The sequence below is a fragment of the Melospiza melodia genome, chromosome 21 (genome assembly GCF_035770615.1).
Source record: "Melospiza melodia melodia isolate bMelMel2 chromosome 21, bMelMel2.pri, whole genome shotgun sequence".
In the NCBI taxonomy this organism is placed as follows: Eukaryota; Metazoa; Chordata; class Aves; order Passeriformes; family Passerellidae; genus Melospiza; species Melospiza melodia.
The window spans coordinates 12,333,828-12,346,964 of NC_086214.1; the positions used below are offsets into that span (position 1 = coordinate 12,333,828).

The window sequence follows — 13,137 nt, forward strand, 5'->3', positions numbered from 1 at the left end:
GGCCCATCCAAATAAACCTTTTGTAGGAAGAATTGAGCTCCCAGACTTATTGGAGGGGGTAATTTAATCTCTGACCCTGGGATGAATATTGTGAAAGTTCAAAGGCTGCTTTTAGCATCGATGTTATTTGATCCACCAGTGGGTTTGCTGCCCAAGCTGGTTTTGCACTGAACCTATGCAGAAATCTCCTGGCAGAAATGCTCTTCAGGGGGAAAATAATTTACTCTGTGTATCTGTAGCCCATGTCTGAGTTAGGATAAAACACAGTTGAGGAGAGAGAAGGGGAAATTGTCTTAGATTAAAGAGGAAGGCAGAAAGGAAAGAAGGGAGGGAGGGAAGGAGAGAGGGAGGGGAAGGCACCACTGAAAGCTCTACCTCTATAAAGGGTTAATCCCATTCCTCAATGTACAGGTACATCAATGTCCAGGTGGCTGCTGATTCTTGAATAAAGCCTGTGAGCATGGATATTTTCTCCTCTGGACAAAACCCCAGGAAGGATGGTCCTGGAACAGGAGCCACCTTGCTCTCCTCCCTTTGCTTCCACCTCGGCCAGGCACTGCAGGAAATGTGTGACTTCCCTTCTCCAGCCCCCAAATCTCTCAGGAAGGCTCCAAACCCATCCCTCTGCAAAGCTCAGAGGTGTCCAGACCCAAGTTAGGCTCAGCCTTGGGGCTCTGGCTGGGGACCAGGACCCAAAGTGCCCAGAGCCCCAATCCTGGGTATCCTACAGGCCATTCCCTAACACACATCTAATTAGCTCCACTTACTTACATCCCATTAATCAGGTTAAAGAGTTTGCTTCAACATATGAGCTTCCTTCAGCGTAATATGTGCCTGTTGATGAAATTTGGAAGGAATCCAGGCAGTTTCCTGAGGGCCAGAGGTGCTCCTCCCTGTGCCACCTGTGGGTGAGGGCTGACCTGGAGGCTTGCAGGAGTTTTGGAAGAAAGATGCATCTCAAAAACCATCCTGCTGCTCCCCTACCATAGGCTGATTTCAAATATTAAGCCTAGAAGTGATCAAAATACACTGGAAAGCTTAAAAATGTACTTGCTGAAGGAGTAGGTAAGCAGAGGATTTATTAATTACAGTATTTTTGGAGGGAAAGATTTCTAGCCTGAGCTGATAATTCCTTCCTGTCCAGTTTGAGTGGAATCCTGTCAGGGATATTTGTCTTCTGGAAGCAGAGTTTCATAAATCACAGTCCTAGGGTGGTTTTTTTTTGGGGGGGGGGAATGCAATATGAAGCTCCAGCACACACTTAAGAACTGCACTGCAAATGTAAATATTGTAGCTGCTTGAAAACAAAGCTTTGCAAGCAAAAGAGGGCACTGACCACTAACATTTGTGTCTAGACTTGCATAATTTTTTTCTTTTCAGTGAGAGTTTGACAGAAACTGGAACAGCAAAAACATCTTTTTTGCATCTTTGCCAATTTATGCCTTCCTTGGAATTAAATGTGTATCAGGGCTGACAGCTTATGTACAGCAGACTCCACTTCAGATAGACATGGGTCATCTGAATAATTGGATAACAAGGGGAAAAGCTGGTTTCCCAATCAAGCCAGCTAGCTGGACAACTGCAGTTATCATTTAGGTCACAAGGAAAGGAGGTTTTTGGGGGCTGTTTCCAGCCCTGGTTCTTCTCCCACCCTGTATCCGACAGCCCTTGGCACAGAGTCAGAGGTGGAACAGCCCCATCCAATCCCCCTCCCTGCAATGCCAGATTATTCCTGATGTTTTCAGCATCCTCCAGCTGGATGTTGGTGCTGTGACCAACTTTTGGGTATTTCTGCCTCTGCCAGTGGCCAGAGCCAGGTTGGTGTTGCCACCCCTGCTTTGCAATGCGATGGGGCAGGTACAAAACAGAGATTGTGGGAATGTCAGCTCTCCAGAGTGGTCTGTGCACCACGAGCACACACTGCCTGCACACCCCTGCAGCCTATCAGCCCTGATTTCTATATAAACCTACGTGTCAGCTATGCCCTAACAGTTAAGGCATTAAAAGAATCTACTTATCTCCTGCCATTAAGTGCATGTCAGGACCAGTCGAGCACTTGACAAAGTCTCACTGTCCACCCTACTGCCCAGTTTGTGTCCACACATTGGACCCCAGCACTGCACATGCACAGATCTTCAAATTCCCAGCTAGAAATATTCATTAGTTTGTGCTGAAGTTTGAGTAAGATTTTGCAAGTTTTGTTAAAACTCTGCAAAATCCATTTAAGGACTGAAGAGAATGCACAGAGCACAATCAGAGGTTAAAGCATGCAAAACATAAAGGCGTGAATAAATTAAATTATTTTAGGATTATTAAAAGGATTATAAATTCCACAATTTTGAGTCCAATGCAGAAATATAAACACTGGTTTTGAAAGAAGCAGCAAGACAGAAATCAGTTACCAACAAACAAACCTCCAGTGTCCTTTCTGCTGAACTCTTTGCTGTCATTTCACTGTGGTGAGTGGGCAGCAGAGAACCCAAGGAGGAAAACTGAGTTTTTTCAAAGATAATTCAGTTCAGCCAAGCTTGGTTATGATATAAGTGGTTTGAGGGAAGTGAAAACTCTCCTACTTGTTATGAGCCAACAAAGACACCTCTTTTTTGAAGTGAGGGTAATGCAGCTCCACGCTTATCTCTGCCCATTTATTAGGCAGCAGACAGATGAGAGCCCTGTGGTGGAATGGTGCTGGCAGCCAGCTCCAGCCCTCTCCCTCAGTGAGTGCAGCTCTCCAGGTACATCTGAGCAGGAGGGAACTTTTTCTGTCTGTCTGCTAAAGAGGAACAGCTCAAGAGCTGTTAGGGGATGGAAGTGGAAAGGGCACGGGAGTTCACCCTCTTATCACCAGGTTTTCTCTGCTGCTCTGAGTCACCACATGCCCAAATCCTGAGAATAAAGTGTGTTAGTGGTGGAGAGAGTCCCAGGACAGGCAGGGCAGCACAGAGTGTTAATGACAGGGAGAGGAGGGTGCTGGGATGGGGTGAGCTGGGTCAGTGCTCATGTTACTCATTATTGCTGCGTAAAATCGCTGCTCTGAGATGGCATCTATCTTACACTCATTAGGGAGATTTATGGGGCTGGGGCAAGGGCTGGGAGAAATCTCTCTGGATGAATATTAACTCAGTGATGGCATCTCTATAAACAGCTCCTTTCTGTCTTTACACCTGCGGGACTCTGAGCCTCATGCCAAAGAAGCTGGCACTGGCTGCCATCAGGAAGGAAAATACAGAGCCCTGTCTCTGTATTGTAAAGTTCTTGCTTTACAATATAATACACTGTCAAGTCTCCAGGGCAGCCAGTCACCCTAACCTGGCACATCTGGAAGGCTTCAGCTTTCAGAGGAGCTATTCCCCTCACCTTTCCCCTTCCACACACAGCCTGAGGGGTGCTGACCCATTATCAGCAGTGGACACCCTCCCAAAGTTCACACTGATCACAGCCTGGGTCAGTGAGTGATGAAATATGTGCCTTTCTCTATTTTCATAGCCTGCTTCTTCCACCTTCCCAGCCCTTTACAGACATGAGCTGATTGAAGTCCACACCAGCAATGTGAGGGAGGCATCTCTGTCCTCAGTGCACTGGTGGCAAAAAGCTGGTGAGGATTTGCACCGGAGTGCAGCAGACCCACCCTTAGTGCTCAACCAAGCCTTTCAGTTAATTCCAACTCTAACTCCTTTGGTTTCATCTCTCTCAAGATGGAAAGCAGAGGAAGGACAGCTGGCAAGGTGACCAGCTGGGTTATGGAGGGGTTTCTGCTGCCTGGACCTACAGACAAGGGCTAAAATCCTGCTCCTCACATCCCCCTCCTGCAGGCTGTGGGAAGCTGCTGCAGTTTGGTACCTGCTCCACAGAGGGCAAAGTCAGGATGAGCCCTGACAGGAGAGGAGCAGGGAGAGCTCAGAGCAGCACAAGGCCCTCAGTGATACATGAGGGCAAGAGCAAAAGGAAGAGACAGCTCCTGCTCTTCCTGGAAAACCCATAAGTGGGCATTCCCACACCTTGCTGCTGGTTTCTCCTCTTTTGCCTTCCCAGGGAAGCTGCCAGGAGAGTGACAAGTGAGTTGGCAGCTGATGTTAGGGGCCAGCATCACTCTGAGGTGTTTTTACTGGAGGTGTTTTTTGGAACAAGTAGAAATTGATGGAGATAATAAACCCACAGCAACTGTGCTTTAATTCCTGAGCATCTCCTGCCACGGGGGGCACTCCTGACAGCCTAATCTCTGACGTGCCATTCCATTTACTTAAACAGATGATACAATTTATCAATATAATGGACACTGATGAAGATGGATTAATTTGGATTACAGAACCAGCGCTTCACAGTGGCTCTACTGAGGACACAAAATGAGGATATGTGTGATGATGGCATTGTTTGGAGCAGGGCAGCAATCTGCACTGGAGGGGATGCAGGAGAGCCCTTGTCCTGGCTATATGATGAGGAAGCTTCATGTGCCAATATCTCAGGCTGTGTTTATGTGATCTACCACTAAGTTCCTTTTAGAAATGACTTCTGAGATCCCCACAAAGAGAGAGAGATAGAGAGAAATAGAGAAATAAAGAGAAATAGAGAGAGAGAGAGAGAGAGAGAGAGAGGAGCGTACAGAGAAAAAAAAGCGAAACTTAAAAAAAAAAAAAAATTAAATCAAAATCACCATTGGGTGAGATGTACGTGATCTCTGATCACACCTCTTCTTTGTACCTGTTCCTGATCCCACCATGTCCCTGCTGGGGGACTCGCACATGGCGTCGGCCAGGCGCTCGCGCAGCCCCTCCTCGCTGGGCTCCATGGAGGACATGTGGCGCAGACCGAAGCTCTCGGGCCAGCTCCCACACACCTCCAGCAGCGTCACGCTCCGGTCGAAGGCACCTGTGGCACACACAGACACAGGGGGCACGTGAGGGATGCTGGGGGAAACGGGTGCTTGGTTTGGAAATGCAAAAACCTTTACAAAAATACAACAAAGGAAAAGTTCGCGGCGGTGGGAACCACCCCTCGTGGATACCATGCTGCCGGTTCATCTTCAAAATGGATGTTCACCCTTTTATACCCCTGGGGTTTGATCACCCAGCCCTGGTCCCTCCCAAAGTCTATCACTCAGCTCTTTTTTGCCATTTATCGGCGCAAACTGCTTTCCTGTAACTGGATTGGAGGTCAGGTGTTGCCTGCCTCACCCCCTAAGCACCCCCAAGCTTTTCCATTCCCACCTGCCCTTGGATGCCGTGGGACAGAGAGACAAATGACAAGTGTTTCTCACAGTGGCTTGTGAGAAGTTTTAGGGAGCTGGAAAGATGTGATAACCTGTTGGCTATAAACAACTTGCAGGTAGTGTTTTTCTCCTTTATTTTTCTGTTCCTCTCAAGGACAGTGTCTGAGAAAGATGTTTCTGTTAGTTAGCCAATAGAACAGAATCTATGGTACCACTCCATAAAAACCATGTGGTTCTTTTGAATAAAGCCTTCTTTGCCTTGGCTACCATCCTGCCTCTCACCTGTTCCTGTCCCAACCTCAGTGCAAGAGTGACACTGGCCCAGGTAAGGGACACCTGTGCAGCCTCTTTGTACCTGTCCTAGACACCCCAGGCTGTCTGATGGCAACAATACAGAGGGAAAGGGAACCATGGGGAGAACAGAGGGCATCTAAACTACAATAACATAACTATACATCACTAAAGCTTTTCTTAATATTCACCCAATAGTTATCCCTTAATTGTGAGAGTCAATTATCTCATTATCCATCTGTAACAGACACCCTGGCACCAGCTTCCTCTTGTTTGTGCTGTGTTTTGGGTGCCTGAAAAGCTGATTTTAGCACATGAGTTAAAGGTTGGTGTTACAGCACAGCACAGCAGAACCCTAAGTATAAACCAACTTCTATCAAGTAGCTGTAATCAAAAAGGTGAAATTAAAATATAGATTGGTATTAAAATACATAATAAATACATACTGAAATTAAAATACAGACTGGTGAGAGTCAGGAAAGCAGCACAATAACACAAATGTAAATGGCATGCAGGTATTTTTATGTTAGACAATTAGGAATTATTTTTGATCAGTCTTCCACTGGGATGCTGCAGAGATGCTTCTTCCCCCTCCTCATCTTGGACAATGGAAACAGCAATTTTGTCTTTGCTAACGGGAAAAAAATTTACTTAAATTCCCGTTCTTGCTCTTAAACAGAGAAGAGGCAGAGCTGCCTTGTGTCTGACGAAGGAACAAATGGATCAATTCCCTCAATCTGGGATATCTGTGGGTTTTCTCTGGGAAGTTTTAGCTCAAACGTGCTCTAACAGAGGCTTTTCTACCAGCAGCCCCTACTGAAGACTGGGTCTTGTGAGGGAGTGCACGTACCTACAAAAGATCCTTCAAATAATTCTCTGACTGCAGTTATTACCTCATTCACAGCAGGGTATGATGTTCTGCCGAATGCAAAGATTAGATTCTGAATTCAGGATCACTTCAAAGTACAAATTAAAATTATTCTCCTTTATTATACAGCAAGTCTTCTGCGAAGGCTTACTTAAATCATTCCCACTTGGAACAAGATTACAGTTATGCTTTGTTCCTTCAAGCACATACCATTTACTCCACTATTAGGTAACTGAATATGCAGCGTTTATTGTGCCTGGTTTCTGCCAGCCTAGCGAGGGGAAAAAATGCAAATGCCAATGTTTCTCAGAGTTAAAAGTACATGAAACACGTCCTTGTTATCAGCCCTTTGGTTTTCCCCTTTGATCAGCCGTCAGAAACTATCTACACTTGTAGTCTGTGACTGTACAGCCTCACAGCACACCCCCTGCCTCTGACAGGTGGTAATAGAAAGGGTGAGAGACCAAGCCCCGCGGCAGGCGGCCCTTCCTCTGATAACGCCCCGAGCACGGGCTGATAACGATGGTAAACACTCGGGCAGCCAGCGAATCCATCCATCAGCAAAGAGGGGCTGATAATTCCGAGCTCTAATGGCACGGGCTGCAGCGCCAGGGCTGGCATTCAGGGATTTATATGGGCTGCACTGGTGACTCCTGGCTCCTGAATTTCATCGGCGCTGATTTATCTGCTGGCCTGGCTGCAGAGTGGATTCCTGGCACTAGAGAACCATCAGCACTGAGAGGGACCTCTAGAAAATGGGGAGTGGATTCCTGGTACCAGAAAACCATCAGCACTGAGAGGGACCTCTAGAAAATGGGGGAATGGATTCCTGGCTCTAGAGAACCATCAGCACTGAGAGGGACCTCTAGAAAACACTGAGGTGGATCTTTGCAAAACGGGGGAGTGGATTCCTGGCACCAGAGAACCATCAGCACTGAGAGGGACCTCTAGAAAATGGGAGAATGGATTCCTGGCATAAGAATACCATCAACACTGAGAGGGACCTCTAGAAAATGGGGGAATGGATTCCTGGCTCTAGAGAACCATCAGCACTGAGAGGGACCTCTAGAAAACACTGAGATGGATCTTTGCAAAATGGGGGAGTGGATTCCTGGCACTAGAGAACCATCAGCACTGAGAGGGACCTCTAGAAAATGGGGGAATGGATTCCTGGCACTAGAAAACCAAAACCGTCAACTGAGATGGATCTATGCAGAACAGGGGAGTGGATTCCTGGCTCTAGAAAACCATCAAAACCATCAACACTGAGAGGGACCTCTAGAAAACACTGAGATGGAGCTTTGCAAAATGGGGGAGTGGATTCCTGGCACTAGAAAGCCATAAACACTGAGAGGGACCTCTAGAAAATGAGGGAATGGATTCCTGGCGCTAGAAAACCATCAGCACTGAGAGGGACCTCTAGAAAATGGGGGAATGGATTCCTGGTACCAGAAAACCAAAACCATCAGCACTGAGAGGGATCTCTAGAAAACACTGAGATGGACCTCTGCAAAATGGGGGAATGGATTCCTGGCACTAGAAAACCATCAACATGAGAGGTACCTTGACACAACGGGACTGTGACTCTCTGTGATACACACACTTGAACTCTGGATGAGTCCCAGTTTCAACCCAGACGAGGAATGACCAAATATTTCAACTTTTAATGGCTCTCTGGATTTATAAAGATGGTCCAGTCTACTAATTTGTTTTAAAGCGAGGGTTCTTGAAGCTTGTTTGAGAAAATTCAGGGAGGAGGCAAAGTAGTTGCAATGATGTTTAAATCTCTACAGCATTTTCATGATGTCAGCTCTCCTAAAGGCAGGAGGAAAGGCAAAATTTGGGGTTTTTTTTAAAGCTTTTTTTCCCCAAGTAATCCTTCTACAGTTTCATGCAGCTCTGAGACGCCCTCTCAAGACCCCACAGATTTCAGGTGTTTTTGACAGAGCTGTTCATGTACCCTGAGAGTGATCAGGACTTTTAAACCTGCTTCCCAAACCCCAGGGAAGCAGCAGGGACACGATGAGCTCCCACAGGTTTTCAGGGCTGTGCCAGAGATGAGAAATCTCCTCTTTCCTGGTGTCAGCCCTTATTCCAAAAGTGAGAAATGGGAGCATTTCTGCTCCTATAAGCAGACATATGAATAATAAGGCAAATGGCTTTTGAAGCTCTGCCAAGATGCCTGCTTGTGTGTACAGGGAGAAACTTCATGGAGTGCTGGGCTCTGGCTCCTGAGATCCTTGAGTGAGAGCAAAGGAGACAAGTGCAGTGTTACCTCTGCAATCAGGGCCAGGAGCTGCCAAAACTTCTTAGCAGCAACGTGTGAGGCTGCAAGTGTTAATGCAAATGCAGGTTAGAGGGATTAACTGCACTGAAAGTTTGCTTGTTAAAAAAATGCAGGGCTGGGGAAGCTGTAGTTTTATCTTTCCTCCCTTTTCACTCCTTCTCCGTGGTAGCAGTGCACATCTGGCAAGAGCATTGATATCCAGACATCCAGCTGGGATTCAGCAGCCACCACTGCAGCCCGTGGGTGATCACTGAATCAGGCAGAGGAGCTCCTTGCTCCATCATCTGCTCTGTGCTGCAGTGGAACCCATAAATTCCCCCTAATTTCAATGGGTGATCACTGCCTGAATCAGGCAGAGGAGCTCCTTGCTCCATCATCTGCTCTGTGCTGCAGTGGAACCCACAGATTGCCCCTAAATTCAACACAGACATTGATAGAATGGGTTCCAGGTAAAGCTGAACATGCAGAGTGTGAATCAGGTTATTCAGGATGTGGGGGTGGAAAAGGGGACCTAGCTTGGGCAGGCAGGTTCCTTCCTCCTGTAAATCCCTGGCTCTGTCCCTCTCTGATGTAAAACAAAACTGTTTCAAGAAAAACAAGATTTATTGTCATGCACCTTCCTGTTCCTCCTGCCAGTGCATCAGCAGACACCACATGTAGCAGAGTAAAAGAATGAAATAATTTTTTCAAGGCAGAATGAAGTTCTGGGTATTTTTACACCTTGCAGAGTGACTCTGGAGAGTGTGCCATGGCCATGGGCTGGCTGCTGCCAGGAGCCTTGGGTTGCTTTGCCCTGCCTACATCATTCCCAAAGGCACAGGGGCTAATGGCATTAAACTTCCACTGATAGCAGCCCAGCCTATCTCTGCTATTTATTATATTGTAATCTCTCCTTGTGGCTGCCTCACTCTCCCCTTTTCAATCCCAATATCTCACTTGATAAGGTATCAGATTCTCCATCACTGACCAGCGAGGAGTTTACAAACAAACCTGGCTGGAGAGTCCTGCCCCCAGAATGGCCAAACCAGAACAGAACCAGGGCACCCACAGGGCTGAGAAAGCTCCTGCTGATCCAGGGATTACTGAGGGCTGAGGGGAGCCCTCCTGCCAGCCACCAATGCCAGCCCCTGACGTGGGAACCCAGATTCCCCCTGTCCCCAGCCTGGACACAGCATGGGTGGGGAACAGGTCCCACCTCAAAGGAGAAATTAATTTAGGAACAGCTCAAGGGTGAGCAAAGTAGGCATGACATGAGGCTGGCAATTACTTGTGAAATCCTGGTGAAATCTCATTAAATCACCCTAAAGAAATCTTATTGACTTAAAATTGTGTCAATATTTCATCTTATTGCACAGTGCTTTCAAGCCTGCAGAACACTCATTCTGCTTTATTTATTGAAGATGAAACTGGGTGGCAATGAAGATCATCAGCCTCCTGTGTATGATATCCAGGCATCATCCCAGAACCCCAAATCACCCAAATGGAACAAGCAGGACCCTTTTCTTGACCATACAGGTCCACAGTGCTCAGTTTTGCAATTCCAGCCCAAATGCTCTGAGCTAATTCTGCTTCATACACAGAATTATCCTAATAAAACTTTAATTTTTGCCTGAAATCAATCTCCCACTTTCTTTCCACAGATATTTACCTCTCAAGGAGCACCACCATTTTCTCTTACCACTGCTGATGGAGCAGAACCAGGTTCCCATCTTTCTGCTCAATATTTTATTAATGGCAAAGGCTTCTGTCATTACTCACACCAAATTACCTTGCTTAGACACACAGGATTTGTCTCTAGCATTGCAATTGTTTCAAGGCTTTTAATATAAAAGCAAAATAAATTTTACTGAAGAAAGGAAAAGAAAACCCACCCTAAAGCTTGGAATGCCCTTTCATTTCAAAGCTGAGAAAACCAGAGAAACTTCTTCTCTCTAGTAGTAAAAAGTATTTTTACAAAATGCTTTAATGCTTTTAGTGTGTTATTTTTCTAAGTCAAAATAGCTAAGCTAAATCTTTCACCATAGCTCTTTAATTCAAAAGCCAGGGGAAATTTTTTTCATTAAACCTCTGGACAGCTTTGTTTAAAATATGAAATCAAGTAGCTCCATTTCCTGTCTTCTAAGGAACAGTAAATCAAAAAAGAGAATGTTCTCCAAAAATATAGTAATGGTTCTATTAAAGAGCTTGACAGTTTTGAGCCTCACCTTGCATATTGCAACATACATGTGAGCAAAAATACCAGAGCAAAGAGGAGGGGAAAGAACCTGCCAGTTTTAATTGATAAAAGATGCACCCTGATCAATGGCATGCATTGACCCTGGTGATGTCAGACCCTGAGGAGCCACCAAGAGGGACAGGAGGGTTTTCCATCCCCTCTCCTGCTTTTCCTGGCCTTTCCAGAAGCAGGAGTGGATTTTGGAGGGGCTCTTGGTGACCTCGGCCAGGAGCAGGAACCCCTGGGTGTGTGAGGAGCCAGCACATGGAAACTCCTGGCCCAAAGCAGTGACTCAAACTGCACATACCTCCTTTGAACATGAAAGGTTGAACTTTCCTACAGGCCCTGCCAATTCCCTTCTGTGCCACAACTTTGTGATTCCAGCGGGAATGCCACAAAGCGGCCGCTCTGAGCACTTGAAGGGGAATCCAAGCAAATATTTGAGTGTGGAGAAGGAACATCCCCCTGAGCTGCCCTGGATCTGGTGGCTCTGGGCTCATGGCACGTGCTGCTGCTGCTCCTGTGCTTGGCTCACATGTTGCCACCCCTGTGTCCCACAGCACACCAGGTACCAAGGGACAGAACACTGGTACACGAGGTGTGAGTGTTAATTATTGCCTCTGGAAACCATGGCAGGAGCCACAGCCTTTGGAGTGACTCTGCTCCCTGTCATCCTCCCTCCCACAGGGTTGCTTTTTTTCCAGAACTGCTCACAGTTCTGCTATAAACAGGACATTACTCACCAGCTCTGTATCCTGTGAGTGCATTTAATTAATGGAGCCTTCAGCCAGGGTACCCCGTCCCACAGCAACCAACACTTCCAAATGCTGAATGCCTTTGAACTCTTGGCTAAGTCAGGCTGAGAAGTTGCTCATCCCTCCTCAGCACCACAGACTTGTAAACAGAATTGCTGTTTGTCCCTCTGTCAGGATTTCTAGAGGAGGTTGGGCCCAGCAGCCTCAGGAGCTCCATGCCCAGCAGCTCCAGGGATGGATGCTCAGGGAGGAGGTGCCACAAACTCAGCACGGTGGCCCAGGCAGAGTTGGTGATGTCCAGGATCATGGGGCAGGTCCTTAGGGACCATCCCACCCTCCTCCTCCTCCTCCCCACATCCCAACAAACTCCCAACGCCCCAGTGCTCCTGCACAAAGGGTTAACCAGGGGCTCAGGAGATTTGGGATGCTCAGGAGCACAGCCAGCCATCACAGCCGTCCTTGAAGGCTTTCAAATGCGAGCAAGGCTGCAATTTTCAGAGCTGGAGCAGCGAGATATTTTTATAAATACATAAATCTTTTCAAGGAAAAACAAATATAGAGAAAAGAATGTAAACATTATTGTAAAATGCATAATAAAATGTCTGTTGTTTGTTAATTTTGCTCCTTATTATCCAGCCTATCTGTACCACCGATGTTGAAACATTTGCCTTTTAAAAATTTTTTTTTATACTCCCTTATTCATTTAAAAATAGTTTCCTGCATGTTATATGAATAAGCAAAACCTAAGGTTCTAAATCCAGGGGAACTTTGAAGTATGAAACCCATGGTCTATGGGAACTATGTTTTCATTAATCAAAGTAGATGTTTCTAAAGCCATCAGATTTATCATGACTGGATTTCATATGTGAAACCCAATATACACACAGACATACACTGCTTGTCCTTTTGGATTAGTGCTGACCTTTTACTCTCCTTTCTGAAGGATCTGCCTTTCCTCAGAGCGGGGCTGCCCTGCTTTGCCAGAGCAGCCTTGACAGAGTGCGTTTCCAGCTCTCTGTGTCTGACTGCGAGTCTGGGCTAAGGTCAAAACATAAATGATTAAGTGTATTTATTAAACTCTGCCTTTGCCTTGAATGCTCCCAGTGCCTGTCAGATGCCATCCAACTGTGCAGATTCCTGCTGCCAGCACACCTGGCCAACAAACCCGGGGCCCTGGTGCCTCCACAGCCCTGTGACCCCAAAAGCAGAACAGAGCCCCCCAAAGCTGAACAGAGCCCCCCAAAGCTCCCCCAGCACTGCCAAGGGCTCCTCCAGCCCTTACTGAGCTCCTGGCTTCCCCAAGACATTGAGGTGAGTACAAGGACACAGGATGGGTTAAACACTGGAGGCAGGATGTGACAGCCACCCAAAGCAGGGAGAGAAACAAGAAAACGCAACAAAATGCGTGCTTAGCGTCAACAGGGAAATTGGTGTGGTGGTACCAGAATTTGGAAGTATTTTGCAGAATTTTGCAGTACCAGAAGCACAAAACTTTGTCTTCTTGCCTTACACAAC

At 46.7% G+C, this 13,137-nt stretch overlaps 1 protein-coding gene across 7 annotated transcripts in view; it reads right to left on the reverse strand.

The window, feature by feature from the left end:
* Nucleotides 1–13,137, reverse strand: part of BCAS3 (BCAS3 microtubule associated cell migration factor) — a 295,445-nt gene that overhangs the window by 15,809 nt on the left and 266,499 nt on the right. For 4 of the 7 annotated variants that reach the window (XM_063174268.1, XM_063174266.1, XM_063174267.1 and 1 more), the window contains one exon: nt 4,699–4,866. In XM_063174268.1, the coding sequence (XP_063030338.1) occupies nt 4,699–4,866 (168 nt within the window). Of the gene's footprint in view, nt 1–4,651; nt 4,867–13,137 lie in introns of all 7 variants that reach the window. The other 3 variants (XM_063174269.1, XM_063174270.1, XM_063174271.1) reach the window with 2 other exon arrangements.